The sequence below is a fragment of the Vitis riparia genome, chromosome 19, assembly GCF_004353265.1.
Source record: "Vitis riparia cultivar Riparia Gloire de Montpellier isolate 1030 chromosome 19, EGFV_Vit.rip_1.0, whole genome shotgun sequence".
Classification (NCBI taxonomy): Eukaryota; Viridiplantae; Streptophyta; class Magnoliopsida; order Vitales; family Vitaceae; genus Vitis; species Vitis riparia.
In genome coordinates, this window is record NC_048449.1 from 12,022,725 (window position 1) to 12,041,755 (window position 19,031).

General features: G+C 32.5%; 1 protein-coding gene across 2 annotated transcripts in view; it reads right to left on the reverse strand.

Moving 5' to 3' along the window:
* The window catches only part of LOC117909167 (ankyrin repeat-containing protein ITN1-like), a 90,298-nt gene that overhangs the window by 12,892 nt on the left and 58,375 nt on the right, over positions 1–19,031 (reverse strand). The window contains exons 1-3 of one of the 2 annotated variants that reach the window (XM_034823077.1): positions 4,101–4,154; positions 3,001–3,473; positions 2,747–2,914 (exon numbers count right to left, since the gene is read on the reverse strand). In XM_034823077.1, coding sequence (XP_034678968.1) covers positions 2,747–2,914; positions 3,001–3,016 — 184 coding nt within the window. In that variant the 5' untranslated portion in view covers positions 3,017–3,473; positions 4,101–4,154. Of the gene's footprint in view, positions 1–2,746; positions 2,915–3,000; positions 3,474–4,100; positions 4,155–19,031 lie in introns of those variants that run through there. The other variant, XM_034823078.1, reaches the window with a different exon arrangement.

Sequence of the window (19,031 nt, forward strand, 5' to 3'; positions counted from 1 at the left end):
CACACTCCTAAAGCTATTACCTCAATTGCTACCAATTTAAAGTTCCTTGTGGAGGCAACCTAACAACTATACAACTATTAATTTATTTATTTATTTATGTTGGTTAAGGAGTTTAGAGTTTCAATGAATGATCTAGTTTAATTTCTCTCTGTAAAACTTAACTGTTAAATATATTTCCAAGTTTTGATAAAAGAAATGAATTAGAGAATGACAAACCAAAAATTAGTGTCGTCACTAGGGAACTTTCAACATTGATGACTCTAAAGGTATTTTTGTGTAGATGCTTGTTGTTTTAGAAGCTTAACAAGTATATTTCACCCATTCCCCACCTATCTTTTAGTTAGATTTTTTTCTTTTTTGACTTAATTTGTTTTCTTTGGATTTTCTTTTTCTGCTCAGTTTTCATTTTTAGTTGTTAAATCCAACATTTCAAACATTTTCTTTAAAGTGATATGATGCATTAGGGAAATGATTTTAAAGGAAGGTTACTAAGAGTGCGTTTGGGAGTGATTCTGCGAAGCATTTTTAACATTTCTAACGCTTGAGTGATAAAAATTTTCAAGTATTATGAATATTAAAAGTGTTTTCTAAAATCACTACCAAATGGGTTCTAAGTAATCAACTACAAGAAACAATTTTAAAGGAAGGAATCCAAGTAATCAGCCAAAAAAAATATGATTTTAGAGGGAGGACACTAAGTAATCAACCAACCCCTAGTTATCCTTTTCCTCAACACACCAGACCATCACTGTCTCATATCTATTTTCCAAATTCAACTATTGGTAGTACTAATAGAAGTGTGATGAATGGGGGTTTTAACCCCAATAACTAGCCACCTAGGACCATGAGGGATTACCTACAGCCTAGTCGGGTCAATGCTCCTTCTTGCTTGATATTTCTTTTTGACACTTTTCAAATAAACATTGAGCTTGAAATGATCCAATTGCTATCCCTATTTTATGGAAGGGAGGATGAAAATCCTTTTTCTTATTTAAAAGAATTTGAAGAGGTATGGTCTATTTTGGCAGAGCCTTCATGAAATCTGGATCATTCGAAACTCAAGGTTTTCTTTTTTCATTAAAGAAAGAGGATAACCATTGGTGGTATAGCATGAGACTCTATAGTATAAGTTCTTAGGCTACTTTATAAAAAAAAAAAAAATTCACAAATATATTTTGGTATATAAAATTGTTTCCTTTGAAAGACAAATTAAAATTTTTTGTTTTATAGAGAATGAGACTTTTCATCATTGTTATGATAAATTTAAAGCTTTGTTGTTTAACTTCCTTACCATAGTTTTGAAAACTCAAGGATTGCTTCTTCTTTTTGAAGGGGACCATCCCCCTAAATGAAATAATTTGTTGAAAACATGACTGGTGGGTACTTTATACAGGAGGAACCAAAAGAAGCACTTGAGCATTTAAAATTGCTTGCTGAAAAATCAAGGGTTTGGGACCCCTTAGTCCTCAAGTGCATCTTCTAGAACGTGAAAGCCAACCCCAACAACATATAATCTCTCATCTCATCTCTCAATTTATCGTTTCCCCTTAGAACAAGAGTTTTGACGAAGATGATTTTTGGATGCTGTAAGAGGACGAAGCCACTGAGGTTAAGGAAAAGGACACTGTGCATAGCAGCTGAAAAGAATTTGTTGAAAAAGAACCAGTTGAAGAAGAGAACTTCCAACAGGTTGCAAATAAGGTTACAAGCTGCATTTTTTCTTCTTTTCACAAAAAAAAAAAAAAAAAAAAAAAAAAAAAAAAAAAAAGATAGAAAAAGAAACCCTTAAAGAGCAAGAAACAGAGGAGGAATGGAGCAATGTATTGCATGATCACACCAACTTTATTTGTCTCTCAATTCCCTTCTCTTTGCAACCCAAAAATGTTGATCTTCAAGGTATCATCAGAGGGCTTCTCAATATCTCTTCTAATGAAATTTTTTTCTTTACTGAAAAATTATGAAAAAAAATTTATCAAAATGGATGCTCCCAATCTACCAAAAGTGAAGAGCCATTGGCTAGCTAGAAGCTAGCCAAAAACTTGTAAATAGCTTTCATTTTTTATTTTCTTTATTATTTTTGTTATTATTGCTTTGGCCAATTTAGTGTGTGGGAGCACCATCATTGTGAAGCTTATAATATTATGTTCTCAGTCCACTCAAGTGTAAATTGTTAGCACCAGGAAGGTGCACAAAGGGTATGACATAAAGGAATTGCGCACTTTTGAGGTTCGCTAACCCAACTTGCACATTTTGAAAGCATGACTGAAATTCCACACCCTAAGAAATTCCACATCAGAGCGCAACTATTATTATTGCGCAATCATTTCCCATCCATAATAAAAATCTTTATTCTCTTATGTAAACTTCTTGGAAGAAAAAGGGCCTTCCCAAATAAAACCATAATTGCTTAGAGACTTTTGTCCACCCCACCATCATATATATCAATTGAAATTTTTGGTCAATCTCACCCTCAGTGCAGATTTCCAAATTGTTTCCAACTTTTCCGGGGAAAATGGAGAATTTTTTTTTAAAAAATTCCTAATGTATTTTTCTGTAATATTTTTCTTACATTTTTATATTATCCAAAGACAGAAAATTAATTATTCCTTTCAAGTTTTTTTTCTTTTTTATTTATAGGACAGAGCTAAACAGGATTAGCATAAAAGAAAATAACTTCACTTATAAACAAAAGCAAGGGAGATAACACAAAGCAATTTAAAAGGGGCAAGCGAGTAAAGAAACTAACAGTGATATATTATGAGTTGCCATAATTTGAAGCGACTTCCACTTGGGAAAGCCCAAGGCCTTTTAGCCAGTACTGTCAAAGGGGCTTTATCATCATCAGAATCTTTAGCATCACCGAAATGGCATGTGGCAAGGTGAGGATAACGTTGAACCAGATACAGTGCTACATCTGCATATTATAAAATTGTACATGGGAACCCGACGGTAATTCATATCAAGAAAATAGATAGGGGATGGTAAATATATATAGCTCACCATGAAACCCCACCATTAGTGCTCTGCGCAGAAGTTCGATTCCAGGCTGTCTGCGAAAGGACTTGGATCTTTGGTGACGTCTAATAAATATAAAGTCAGCTCTTTATGACCATACTTAACAGCGGTGTGAAGAGGCGCAAAACCGTTGCGGTTGCAGATATTGGGCAAGTCTGACTTTTTGTTCACTAACAACTTGACTGCTTTTATATTGCCAGCCCTTGCAGCGTTGAAAAGGGCAGTGGCGCCATCAGAATCCCGCAGAGCCAGATCCTCACTTTTACTTCCCATAAACTCAACCAACTTCTCCACGAAACCCATTCTGGCCTCTCCTAACTCAACTGCTATGTGAAGAATTCGGGATTTATCTGTTCCGAACTGGGCGGAGAATAATCGTGGATGATCCTCCAATAATTGTGAAGCACGTTCCCATTTACCATTGAGCACAGCTTTGTACAGTTCCAACTGATGGAATTCTGCAGTCACAAAACCAAAAGATGTATAGGTCAGCCTAGATTTCCCTGATATGTATATTTCTTCAACGTTCACAACATCCTAATACTAAAATTATTTTTTAAAAAATAAATCATTTAAGTTATGTTTGGTTCTTAGAAAATTTGATAAAAAAATATAAAAGAAAGAAAGTAAATTAAAAAAATAGAAGGTAAGAAAAAGTGAAATAAAATACATCTAAAATCAATAAATTAATTATTTTTATACACTACTCATTTCACTTATTTTAATTATTCAATATAAAAATTAAATGATTTAAAATTTCATAAATTTATAATTAATTTTAACTATAGTTGATTTCTTAAATATTTTTTTCGATATAACTAAATACGGGAAAATCAATTTCCTTGATATCTTTTCTTTGCTAATTATTTTCTTGGACTTTTTTGTTTACCTCTAGTCAACATCTTTATATCTTTCAATAATAGTTTGAACCTCCAATAAACTACACGAATTAAAATTTAATTTTCTTCCATTTTTTATTTTAACAGCAGTTTGTAAAACACTTCTACTTGTATACTAATTATGCCCAAAAGTTTCAGGAGGACCTCAAACGGAAATGGACATGAACATGGTTTTCAGCATCTTACCGGAGCTGCTAGTCCTTTGCAAAGATGAAGATGAAACCACTGAAACATATTCATGTGGTGCGTGTCATGTAGTTTTTGCAGATGGTGAAGAACTGGCATATTCATCAGTATCCTGCGCCATATTGATGCTGCTACATTAGGATTGTTTGGGCGTCATCGATTACCGAGAGTGGTAATGAAGAGGAAGCCATTACAGTGAACTCCTCATGCTCAGCAATGTCCATGTTACTGTTTTTAGGACTGTTTGCGCTGTTGTCATTTATAAGACGTAGTGAAGAAGAAGAAGCCATTACAACAAATTCCTTATCGTGCTGATAGTCATTGCCATGTTTAGCGAAGTTATTCTAATGTGCAACAGAAAACCTAAACAAAATCTGCAGTTGACAAAGGTCAAAATTAACTTACCTCGCAGATGGAAGATTATATTTAACTATATCAAGGCAGAGAAGATACTCTCATCCAAAGAGAGACAACAGCAGCCCTTTTTCCCAGAGTCTTCAAATGATACAGGAAATCGGCCAGGAACCATTGAAGCATAAGAGGTGCAATGATGGAGTCTTCCAAGTCAACTTTATTTAGTTGAGTATTGGGTAAGGAGTAGATAGCGTTGAAACGTTATGACTGGTGGATGACAGTCATTCAAAATAATAGGGTAATATTGGAATTTATGGTCTGCGGGGATGTTGAACACAGACTTGAATTTCACTTAGAATGATAAACATTCAGAGCCAAATGTAAATCCGCACTCTTGGGCATGATATTATCGAGCCATGCTTAAATTTACTCTTAAGGTATCATACCCACCTTTTAGGCCAATAAAATTAAGAAGCATGGCAAGGAAATTAAAAAAAACAATTCTCCAGGTTTAGCACAGTCACGGTCCGGTTGCCGAGGGAATTAATCCTATGCACCACACATTGCTATGATAGTTTACAATAACCAATTATATAAAATCTGTTAAAATATTTTATATAATTAACTTTTTGGAATTTTTTTTATCAAGTAGTAAAATAAAGAAAATTTAGGAAAAAATATTTTTGTAAAATGATAAAGTTTTAAAAAAACGATAAACTTTTTGTAAAATATAGAAAAGGATACAAGGCTATTAAATCATAATTAAATGATAACCTTTTAGTATTTCAATCTTTGAATTTTTTTGGAGATTATTTCCATAAATTCCACATTCCCAAAACCATGATAATCTTTACACAATATTATTGTCATAAAAAATAAAAAATTCAAAAAATTTAGAGATTACAAAGAATATAAGGATACGAAGAATGTGAGAATTGTCATATTTTCCGTACCCTCCTCACATTCTTCATGCCCCAACCCATTTGAATATTTTAATTTTTAATTTTTTCCAAACATTATTTACTTCAATTACAAGTGTAATTAGTGTTTTTACACAATATTATTGTCAAATGAAGTAAACAAAAAAAAATCAAAATTAAAATTTTACAAAAATTTAGAGGGTACAAAAATGTGAAGAGGGTATGAAGAATGTGAAGGGCCTCACATTTCTCGTACCCTCCTCACATTCTTCGTACCTATAGTAATTTTTAAATTTTTTAATCTTTCAATTTTTTTCAAAAATTATTTGCTTCAATTTCAAGTGTAATTAAGATTTTTGCCCAATATTATCGTCAAGTGATGTGAAGAAAAATTTAAAATTAAAAAATTAAAAAAAATTAGAGGGTACAAAAAATGTAAGAATGGTATGATGAATGTGAGGAGGGTGCGAGGAATGTAAAAAAGGTATGAGAAATGTGAGGGTACAAGAAATGAAAAATTTATATATATATATATATATATATATATATCATACCCTCCTCACATTCTTCATACCCCTACAAATTTTTTGATATTTTAATCTTTTAATTTTTTTGAACATTATTTGCTTCAATTTCAAGTGTAATTGGTCTTTTTACAATATATTATTGTCAAGTTAATTAAAAAAATATTAAATTTAAAAAATTTTTAAACAATTTAGAAGGTATAACAAATGTGCAGTTGACAAAGGTCAAGATTAACTCAACTCGCAGATGGATTTGTTATCTATGATAGAAGATTATATTTAACTATATCAAGGCAGAGAAGATACTCTCATCCAAAGAGAGACAACAGCAGCCCTTTTTCCCACTGTCTTCAAAAGATACAGGAACCATTGAAGCATAAGAGGTGCAATGATAGAGTCTTCCAAGTCAACTTTATTTAGTTGAGTATTGGGTAAGGAGTAGATAGCGTTGAAACGTTATGACTGGTGGATGACAGTCATTCAAAATAATAGGCATACATGATTTATTCATATATAAAATAAACAAAGAAAATTAGGGGGTAATTTACTAGGTCTTTTCTTTTTAATTTTTCATGTTTTATTTTAAGACGATATCCAGAAGTAGTAGGTATGGTATATGAATTATAGTCTGCGGGCAAGTTGAACACAGACTTGAATTTCACTTAGAGTGTAAATCCGCACTCTTGGGCATGATATTATCGAGCCATGCTTAAATTTACTCTTAGGCTATGTTTGGTTCCCGGAAAGTACAAAGGAAAGAAAAAAAATGCTAAGGAAAATGATTTTCTCATGTTTGGTTGTCCTATGAAAAATATCAAAGAAAATCAAATATAATTAAAACCAATTAAAAACTTATGTATTTTTAAATTATTTAATCTTTATATTGATAAGTTAAAATAAATAAAATGAGTTTGAAGTAACAAAAAAAATAATTTATCAACTTTTAATCTATTTTTTTATTTTTCCTTCACTTTTTCTTTCCTTCTACTTTTCCTTTGTATTTTCTTTCCCTCGCATTTTCCCTCAAATTTTCCGGGAACCAAACATAGCCTTAAGGTATCATACCCACCTTTTAGGCCAATAAAATTAAGAAGCATGGCAAGGAAATTAAAAAAAACAATTCTCCAGGATTAGCACAGTCACGGTCCCGTTGCCGAGGGAATTAATCCTATGCACCACACATTGCTATGATAGTTTACAATAACCAATTATATAAAATTTGTTAAAATATTTTATATAATTAAGTTTTTGGAATTTTTTTATCAAGTAGTAAAATAAAGAAAATTTAGGAAAAAATATTTTTGTAAAATGATAAAGTTTAAAAAAAACGATAAACTTCTTGTAAAATATAGAAAAGGATACAAGGCTATTAAATCATAATTAAATGATAACCTTTTTTAAGACATGTTTTTCCAAAACTATGGAGTCACATTTTATTAGGGTTTTTATTTCTTGTTTTATTTTCCATTTTAAAATAAAATAAAATAAAATAAATGGCGACTCTGATTTTACTAAAACTAATTTTTCACCCTTAAAAAGTGAGTCTCGCTGACAAATAGGAGTGCACGTGAAAAATGTGGGTCCATAAAAACATTGGGTATAAAATGTATTCAACCTAAATATGATTTATTATTAATTAATATATATGCTACGATTTTGATCCTCATTTGTATTTTCTAAAACAAATTGATAACTACTTATATGTGTATAAATACACGTCTTCCAAAAAATTGAAACCCAACCCTTGTAAGACTTCCCTGGCAAAGAAAGTGAGAGGGATATTTGGTTAAAAGGATTAAAATAAGTTTGAAATCAGAAAAAAATGACCTCCCCCACCTCTTCATCTTTATTCTTTATGGAAATGACCCATTTGAGACATTTTTATCCTTCTTTAAACCCTTTAAAACACCAATTCTCTCTCACTTCCTGTCCATTTTCCACTCGTTTCTACTACCTCCTGAATATGAAAAGTCTTACCCATGTAAAAAAATTATAGAGTAAAGTTCTTGTATATATCTTTCTTCTCTAATATTCTTCTCATCTTTCATTTTTCTCTTTGTTCTTCATTAAGGATTTCATATGAAGTTCAATAATATTGAAGATGAGGTTGAATAAAAAGTTGTCATGAGTAAGATTTTAGTTAGTGTTGTTGGATTTTTTTTTTTTAATTTTAAATATGTTGATTTTTAATAGGTTCTTTAATTAAAATCTTGAATCACACTCAATTAGTTGAAGAATCGGGGCTTTAATCTTAATATCTCACGATTTCATAAATGAAACTTAACGATAGTTACATTCATACAAACATTCTAACTAAAAACATAACTTTAATCAATTTTTTTGTAACTGAAACAAAATTTAACCCTAATAAAAAAATAAATGAACTTAGCCATTGCATATTGTGAAATTTTTTTTCTTAATTTATATTAAATTTATGAACTGATAATATCTTGAATGAGAAAAAAAATGAGTACTCTTTCAACTTTTTTAATTATTTATTTAGTTTTTTTAATAGTTGACCACGATTTGTGAGAGAAAAATCATTAAAAAAAAAAAAACAAAGAAAGTTTTGATGTTGAGAGACTAAGTTAAGGATAGAGTTACCTTTGGTCTTTCAAGAGAGTTTCAAGAAAGCTAGAGATATAAACAAGGATTAAAATGTTGTGATATTTCGATGATATATAGAGTTTTGGTGTGTTGGCATCTTAGATCTAAGCAACAAAAGTAATACTAATTTTAAAAAACTGATCTTTTAGAGTTAAAGTACTAACCTTTAGGTTTGGATGTTTCCAAACCTTAAATTCCAAGTGTTGAAAACAATCTTGAAGTTGTTGAAAGTCTCGTAAACCCAAAATCTTCCTTTTGATGACTCAACCTTGTTCTTAGCCTACTTTCAGTGGAGAGGAAATGAGGGTGGAGGCTATGACTCCCTTTTTCTCTAGATGGTGGAAGATAAAAGTTATAGAAATACTAATCCCTAGGGGGTATTTATAGGGATCTTAATTGGGTTTAAGTGACATGAGCCCATATGGGCTTAGGCCACTTAATGCAGCCCAAAATAGGTCATAATTGATTAATTAACCCAATAGGGTTGTCTAATTAATCAATTAGCCCAATCAAGAGACCTTGTTCACTTATCCCTGGGCAATCTTACAATATTTACTAAAAGGCTCTTATGCACCAAACCATTAGGATATAGGAATATTAGCTCCAAAATCCAATTTTGAAGTTGATTAAACATCCCATTACAGAGAATCAACTAAACTCTAATACCCTATATAAATAACAACAGGACACTGAGTGCTTGGGTCAGTGACCTATTATCCACCACATGTAGACTCCCTATGAACTAGTGTTCGTAATATAACAAGGTAGTGCTATCACCTATCAAGATTATCTCTTAAATCCTTGAGTTACAGATCCCACTTATTATGTGATCAACTAACATACTCTACCTCCAATGAGCATATGTCAAATTCCACTAAAGGAATTACTGTGGCCATAGATTTCATGATCACATGTCCTTTAGATCACCCAAGGGACACATTGTCTCAATCCCATGATGATAGGATAGAGCCCTTAAAACCATGACATGATGTAATAAATTTGGAATTCGTTATTCATTTAATGATGTTTTAATTTGATTTTTATCTATCCTTATTCCATGTACTATACTTTATGAGCATTCTTGTTTGCATCTTTTGCATTGTACATGACTTAGGTGCATTAAGAGTTGCACAAAAGATCTAAGTTATGGGTTCCTTGCAAATAGATGACTTGTTCACAACTAGTTCATGGTCTAGGCAACCCATTAGTTTGTAGTGTACTACTTCCTAATTTGAGGGATGGTTAGTCTCAGTTATTGAGACAGGTTTCCCATGGTGAGTGCACTATAGTGTATGGTTACACATTAGATAGGACCTATAGTGATTCATGACTTAAGGCTATCAAGTAGTCATGAACTCCCCAAGTCATTTCATTGTGTTGTCTCTTAACCTTGAGAGAATATTGAGCTTGTGCTAAAGTTAGCAATAACTTTGACTTACGGGCGAAATATTAAGCTAATCATATATTCCTTATGGATCGGGTCATTATTGATGAAAGTTAATAGCAATAGGTATTCTCAATAGAGGCACCATGATATCTCATAGAATTGAGACAATGAGTGCCCTTGGGTGATCCTAAAGAGGTGTGTTTATGAAACTATGGTCATAGTAGTTCCTTAAATGGAACTTGACATAGGCTCCTTGAGAGTTAAAACATATTAGTTGAATACACAATAGGAGGATCTATAACTTAAGGATGGTAGAGGTAGTCTTGAAAGGCTGATAGCTTTCATCTTATTAGACTACAAACACCAGTTCATGGGAGACTGAACACAATGATAGTAGGTCATAAACCCAAACACTTGGTGTCTCGTTGTTATTTACATAGGATACTAGAGTTTAGTTGATTATCTATAGTATGATGTTGAACCAACTTTAGAATTGGATTATGAGGGAGCCAATATTCCTATGGATCCTAGTGGTCTCTGCTTTGAGCTCATATACCTTATTAGCATGGGTTATGAGTGTTGGATTGGCTCTAGGTTCACTTTTATGCATAAAGGTGTTTTGGTAATTGCATAAGGTTCCATAGGGGCAAGTGAACAAGGTCTCTAGATTGGGAGAATTGATTAATTAGTAGCCCTATTAGGTTAATTAATCAATTAGGACCCGTTTTGAGCTAGATTAAGTGACCCAAGCCCTTAATGACTTCAAGTCACTTAAGCCTAGTAGGAAACCCTATAAATACCCCCTTAGGGGTTAGGGTTCTCATAACCTTTTCTAGAGAGTCGTCTTCCATCTCCACAAAGAGAGACAGTCATAGCATCCACTCTTCTTTCCATCCTCATCGAAAGTGTGTCAAGATCAAGGCTGGAGTCATCAGGCAGAAGACTTTTGGTTTATGAGACTTCTTCAATTTCGTTCTTCATCTTCACCATGTGGATTTGATTCAAGAACATCTAAATCTGAGGTATGGTTTTCGTTAGCACTTTCTAAATCCCTTCAAAGTTTTTAAAATGTTATTTTTTGTTGTTCATAGGATTTAGAAAAAGCCTAGGATAGTTATGCCTATTCCTAACCTGATTCGGGCTTGGGAAACGGAGAGATTTAGGTTTTTCCCTTCACATGAGATATTATGGTGCCTATGTTGAGAATACCTATTGTCACTAGCCTTCATCAACAGTGACCTAGTCCATAAGAATATATGAGCACTTTAGAGTCTCATCCAAAGGTCAAAGCCTCCTATTAATTTTGGCATAGGCTCAGTATCCTTTTAAGGTTGAGAGTCCATGCAATATAGTAACTTGGTAAATCATGATAATTGATAGCCTTGCATCATGATTTACCATAGGTCCTTTCCATTGTGCATCAAACACACTAGTGCACTCACCATGGGAAACCTATCCTGACGACCAAGACAAGTCATCTCTCTAAGTAGGAGTTGGTGCACTATAGTCTCTACTAGACTGCCCAAATCCATGAACCAACAACTTATCTACTTACAAGGAACCCATGAGTTGTATCTTCTATGCAACTTATAATGCACTCAAGTTACGTACAATGTAAGAGACATGGACTAAATACTCAAATCAATGTTAATACACCAAAAGGGTAACAAGAGGATGGTTAAGTCTAACTTTGTTACATCATATCTTGTTTTTTTAGGGGCTCAATCCCAACACAGTGGACCTCAAAACGATATATAAGGCAAAAATATCGATATATTGATAATTTATTAGAATTTTTACCAATTTTTTTTAGCATTTAATCGATTTTTTGTTGATATTTTTGTTAGCATTTTAGATCTAAGCATCGAAAGCAATACCAATTTTTTTTAAAAAAATGATCTTTTAGGGTTAAATTACTAACCTTTAGGTTTGAATGTTCCCAAACCTTAAATTCTAATTGTTGAAATAACCTTGAATTTGTTGGAAGTCTCATAAATCCACAATCTTCTGCTCGATGACTCAATCTTGTTCTGGGCACACTTCTGGTGAGGAGGAAAAGAGGGTAAGGGCTATGACTCTCTTTCTCTTTGAATGGTGGAAGACAAAAAGTTATAAAAACCCTAACCCTCATAAGGTATTTATAGGGTTCCTAATTGGGCTTAAGTGACTTGAGCCCACATAAGCTTAGGTCACTTAATCTAACCCAAAATGGGTCCTAATTAATTAATTAACCCAATAAGGCCTACTAATTAATCAATTAGCCCATTCCAAAGACCTCATTCACTTACCCGTGTACAACCTTGTGTAATTACCAAAACGCACTTATGCACAAAAGTGAACCTAGAGCTAATCCGACCTTCAGAATCCATGCCAACAAGGTATATGAGCTCAAAACGTGGACCCTCGAGACCCATAGAAGTACTAGCTCCCTTAGAATCCAATTATGAAGTTGCTTCGACATCTCACTATAGATAATCAACTGAACTCCAGTATCCTATGTAAATAACAATGAGGCACTATGTACTCAGGTTCGTGACCTGATATCCATTGTGTTCAATCTCCATGAAGTGGTATTTGTAGTCCAACAAAGTGAAAGCTATCAGCCTTTCAAGACTATCTCTACTGTCATTGAGTTATAGATCCTCATATTAAGTATTCAATTGACATGTCTTAACTTTCAAAGAGTCTATGTTAAGTTCCACTTAAGGAACTACTATGGCCATAGTTTCCATGAACATACTTCCTTAAAATCACCTAAGGGGACACACTATCTCAATCCCATGAGATATCATGGTGCCTCTATTGATAATACTTATTGCTACCAACTTCCATCAATAGTAACTCAATCCACAGGGAATATATGATTAGCTTACGATTTCACCCATAGGTCAAAGTCACTACTAACTTCAGTACAAGTTCAATATTCTCTTAAGGTGGAAAGACAATAAAATGAAACAACTCAGTGAGGTCATGGCTACTTGATAGCCTTAAGTCATGTCTCACTGTATGTCATGTCCAATGTGTAATTATACACACTAGTTCACTCACCATGGGAAACCATCCTGATACCTAAGACTAGCCATCCCTCCAATTAGGAGGTAGTGCACTACAACCTCTAATGGGTTGCCTAGACCCATGAACCGACTGTAAACAAGTCAACTATTATAAGGAACCCATGATTTGGATCATTCGTGTAACTTCTACTGCACCTAAGTCACGTACAATGCAAAAAATATAGACAAGAATGCTAATAAAGTATAATACATGGAATAAGGATAAATAAAAGTGAAATTGGAACATTATTAAATAAATAATGAATTCCAAATTTATTACATTAGTCATGCTTTTAAGGGCTCTATCCTAACATTTTCCCACTAGCCCTCAAAGCATCATGCCTATAAAGCATACTAGATACTCATCTAAAACTTATGTTATCCTTGTGAGCAACAAAGACTCTTCCTGTCAATGTCTTGGTGGAGGAATCCACTAAGTTCTCATAGAAGGCATTGTGTCAACCATCACATCACCTTCTAAACTATTGCAACACTTTGGAGCACAAATAGATAATCCCTTGTTCTCAAAAGATACTTGAGTATATGTTTAACATAACACAATTGTCCTATTCTTATAATCCCTAAGGACTTCAAACCCGAGAATATATTATGCCCCTTCTAGATTACCATCTAGAACCAAGTAGACAGCCAAATCTTAATTGATGAAAATATCTCCACATCATTCTCAATGATTAGATTGTCATCTACCTATAGGGTCTTAGAACACCAGCATGCTTCCCTGCAATTTCTTGTACACAGAAGGCCCTTTGATATGAAAATATCTTGTTACATCATATAAATGCTAATATCAAGATAATTGTTTAAGAACACTATCTTGACATCTTATTGTAATATCTCATAAATGAGATACACTGCAACAGATAGGAGTACTTTAATGGATTTGAGTAAGGCTACTAGTGAAAAGGTTTCCTATAGTTGAAATAATGTTTCAAATTATAACCTTTAGCTATAACCTAGCCATATAAATCTCAACTTTTCTATTTACTCCTTTGTTTCTCTTGTAGACCAACTTACACCCATGGGTTTTATCCCTTCAAATCCTTCTACAAGAACCCAGATTACATTAGAATCATAAGAATTCTAACTCTACCTCCATAGCCTTTTGATAAAAATGTGCATTCACATTGCTCATTGCTTCATTTTAATTTATGGGAACGATCTCATGTTCCTCTAGAAGGGCTCAAAATACTATCCCAAATACATGAATCAGTTTGGTTGTATAAGAACCCTCCCACTACGACGAGGCATCAATGTACTAGAAGCAGGTATTGGATCCATAGTATCTTATGTATAGTGGGACTATCTTCTAGTATTCTCCAATCTATATCATTGTTTGCCTTATTATATATCATATAGTCTTAATCAGAAATTTGGTATTTGTAGCAACAAACACCTTCTAATAATCTTGATTATATAGTAATAATCTTGAAATTCTCTTGGGTATGCTATAAACTAATACACCTCTTTACAAAAAAAGGTATTACATAATCTCTAAGATATATCCCTAAAGATTATGGGAAGTAATGAGAAACCCAATCATCGATTAGTCTATGTCTCAAAGTTTGATATCTTATTTCCATTACTCCATTTAATGGAGTCCTTGGTGCTCATAACTGAGATATTATCATGTGCTCCTTATAGAAGGAATCAAACTTACTAGACACACTACCTTGATTTAATCAAAGTGCCTTGATATGTTTGCCTAATAAGTTATTCGATTCTACCTAAAATTCAATGATTGTATCCAAGGCATCAGATTTCCTATCTACATATCCAAACCTAGAGTATTTATCAGTAAAATGATCACATACCTATACTTTCCATGCATAAACACAAAAAGATTCATAGACATCAATATGCACTAACTACAAAAATTTCTTGGTTCCATGTCCTCTAAAAATAAAGGGGCCTCTTGGTCATTTTACTATCTACATAGGATTCACAAACTGAAAGATTCTCTGGAATAAGAAGGTCCAAACTTAATTAGTCTTTGGATCTTATTTAGATTAATATGACTAAGGCATTAAAATTCAAATGTTTGACTAGTGCTAGGTTCTTTTTTTTAGTGAGATGTCATTATTCTCATTACTTGGCAAAGTGATAATGGAGTCTCACATAAAATAGGTAATACCTCCTACAAACTTGAACAAATAACCTTGTAACTAAAGCTAAGGTAAGTACAATCCCATCATGTGACCTTCTCACTTGTTGAAAACTCTATAAAGAACTACAGATAGTGGGCCTGGAATCTATCCACCACAATTGGTGAGATCCACCATTATGTATTCAATAATGAGAACATGATGTGTCCTTATCTATTCTTAGGCACTCTAAGCATTCCATTTTTAGTGTCCTAAAAGGCCACAAAGAAATTACTACTCATGAGTTTATTATCTCATTCCTTTTCTTGAACTTTCCTTATTTGATGTAGTTATTCTTCTTCTTGGTAGAAGAGCCTGAAGAACCTTGAGTTCCATATGAACACTCTTCCACTCTTTGGCAATCTTCTTATTCTTACTTATTAGAGCCAAAATATTTGCTCTAATGACACATATTCAATATGATTTGTACACCAAAGGACAATCAAATCACCCAACTTGACCTAAATCGATGCTAAGACCCTAGCCATGATTTTAACTTGTATTTTGGAGATTTATCTCAGGTTCAAGGGAAGAAAAGGTTGAAAGTTCAATCACTTTAGATTTTGAAAGATCAAGAAATGGGAAAGGCAAGACAAGGGTATCACAAGATTGGGAGATGAGAAATGACCATTGTGGAGTAAGAAAGAAGGCAAGAAAACATGGGAAATGAGGCTTGAAGCAAGATTCATCAAGCTGTATGGAAATTTAGAACTTAAAATCTGGTGGTAACATGTACTCTGAATTTGAGGAAAACTTTGGAGTATTTTCAAAATTCTATTTTGTACATACTATATATCATTTTGAAGCTTGGGAAGTCAGGAGTCCAACTCTTCAAACGGTGTGCAAATCAGAGCTAAAATGAAGAAGTTATGACCATTTGAATACAACTGCACAAAGTTGAAGGGTCATTTCAAAATGATTTTGAAATCCAACTTATGAATTTGAAATCCAATTCTAAATGACCTTAGTTTCTAATTCACCCACTGCCACTTTGATGTTCACATCCTCTACCTCAAGAAATGCCTCCAAGGCACTTCATCTACCTTGAATGGGCCCTACACAACTAGAAATCACCATTTTATTATTATTTTAGTCATTTTAATTTAAGCAATTATTTTGTGATAAGTGGCTAATGAGAGTGTGCCACATGTTAGGTAATTAATGATATTATTTAAACTCTCTTAGATCTAGGGTTTAGGTATCTTGGATTTTTTTCTAGAAAGTTTGACATTAGATATGGAAGAAGATGAGAACTTTGGTTTGTTTGTTTTTTTTTTTCTTTATTTATTAAATATAATTGTTTTTGGTATATTTTGATTCAAATTATGGATTTTTACCCTATTATGGATTGTGAATGTGACATCATCCCCATGAGAGGCTAAAAATCCAACTTGGGGCTTGAAGCATGAAAATCTAAGGGCTAGAAGCTTATAGGAACAATGGGTAAATTATTATAATAATGAGATTAATTATTGGGTTGGGTGACAATTTATCAATTTTTTATTCTATCCTTGTGAGTTAGTTTAGGGAATGATACGGTAGGTTATTACCTAATACTAGTGATTCTTGGTAACTCTTTATCATTAGTTATCTCGGTCTTCCCTATCATTATTTGCCTAAAAAAAAAACTATAAGGAGTAGGAGTAGGAAGAGTTAAAAAGTCAAATCTTAAACTAGTAATCAATCTCATTCATTTAATGGTTTTAGGAATCTGTTTTAAAAAGGGGAAATTAGGTTTCAGATGCAATTTTGAGTTATAGAACTCAAGTTAATCGTGAACGGCCAAAGACCTTAAAACCCTAAGATCACTTCGCTTAAAAGACCCTTGTTTTTTCTAATTTCTATACCCTAAGCTGAATTGTGGAAAACCTCAAACTTGAATAAATCAAATGTAAAATCAATATTCATTTTTTTATTAATTTAATTTCTTTTACTTAGTTTGACTTTATTTGCATATTGTTTTCCACTTTAGGATTCAAACAAAAGCAATTCATTTACCTTAGTATTAACAAATCCTATAAAGCCAGTCCTTAAGGATGATACTTGAAATACTACAAAAGTCAGTGGTTTTTTCTTTGATTTTTCTTACCAGAGCTACTACATATTAGGCTTAAGTATTTTGGTACAACAGAAAAGATTAGTCACTTAACCATCCCAAAGGAATCTGGTGAGATCTCTAAGATAACATGAATCCTAGTGTTCATAATAGTCTTAAGGACAACTTGTCTAGTTGACTTGTCCTTATCACCAAATAACCCTTGCAACTTTAAAGAGAATATCATAGACTGTGGCAATAGACATGTGTTGCTTTTGCTACACATTATCTAAAGACCCTAGTATGGGAGACTTAGTCTTCTCATCCACCTTATGCCACCTTTGATTTGCTTCTCTTACTTTATGATAAGTTTGTTCAAAGGAAACAACAAACTCTACCTAAATCAGCTTCTATGTAAATAATACTATATCCAGATTATTTTCAATCTATAATTAAGTACAATTTAAACATGAAATAAGAGGTGATAGGTTAAAGACATTATATTTGTAATAAATATAATAATTTCATGCATTAATAAAAAGAATTGAACATTCAATGTAAGTTGGTAAGTAATTTAGCAAAAATATAGTGCTCTTAAACTACATGTCTTTTTGCAAGGTATCCTAGTATTATAAGAATCAAACCTTCTTTAGGCAGGTCATGACTCTTATTACCAGGGTAGAGACCCTCTCTAATTGATCAACTTGCCTTAAACTTTAAAAGTTATCCTAAGACATTGATCAACATACCCTTTTTGTTTAGCCCTTACCCCATGCAAGTGTGACCACTTTAGGTGATACTACTACGTCGTGTCTAAGTTGAGTGTGTAACCAAGATCCTTACATCAATGTTACCAAGTGAAGAGTTTCATCTTTAGGATTGACCACTCCCACTACAAACATATATAGTTTTGTCCATAAAGGATAGTTCATACATCTTGATTCCTTTGGCTACTCCATCTTTAGAATGATGATGCACCCAAAATCAAGATGGGCTCAATCCTGGAGGCTATGAGCTTACCTATGGCCCTCTCCTTCTTAACCTTTTGAAAAAGAGCTTTTAAAGCATTAATGATTATCTTGATGAATAAATTATCTTCTTTGAGAATTTTCAAAAATATTTATTTCCTAATTGGAAATCCAAAGTTACAGGATAATGTCGATATGCAAAATTCAAAATTCCTATGAGAGTATTTTATTAAAAAGATGAATTTTGATCAAATGTGCATTCTCAAATGTAAAATAATTAATTAATTAATTAAAAAATTTTAAAATTATAAAAATTAAAAAAAAAAAACTATTTTCATAAAAATTCTTCTCAGTCACACAATTCCAATTAATAAATATTTTTTCTAGGAAATGTTGTGAGAGAAATTTATTTCCATCAAATCACTAAATATATTTTTGGTAACAACTTAATGCTTATCTTGATGAATAAATTATCTTCTTAGAGAATTTTCAAAAATATTTATTTCCTAATTGGAAATCCAATATTATAGGATAATGTATATATGCAAAATTCAAAATTCCTATGAGAGTATTTTATTAAAAAATGAATTTTGATAAAATTTCCATTCTCAAATTAAAAAAATAAAAATAAAAACTATTTTCATAAAAATTCTCCTTCTTCACACAATTCCAATTAATAAATATTTTATCTATGAAATGTTGTCAAAGATATGCCATTGGAGGTATCTAAGCAAAATTTTGGTGGTAATTTTCCTGCAACTTATAGATTTGCAAGGTCTTGGCAATAGATGCTCGATGAAGCTTATGAGAGCTTAGAGAAGGCATTTAGAAGAATGAAAAAAGTATGCAGACAAGGGCCAAAGACCCTTAGAATTTTAGATTGGGGATATGGTATTTCTAAAATTAACCCCTCATATATGG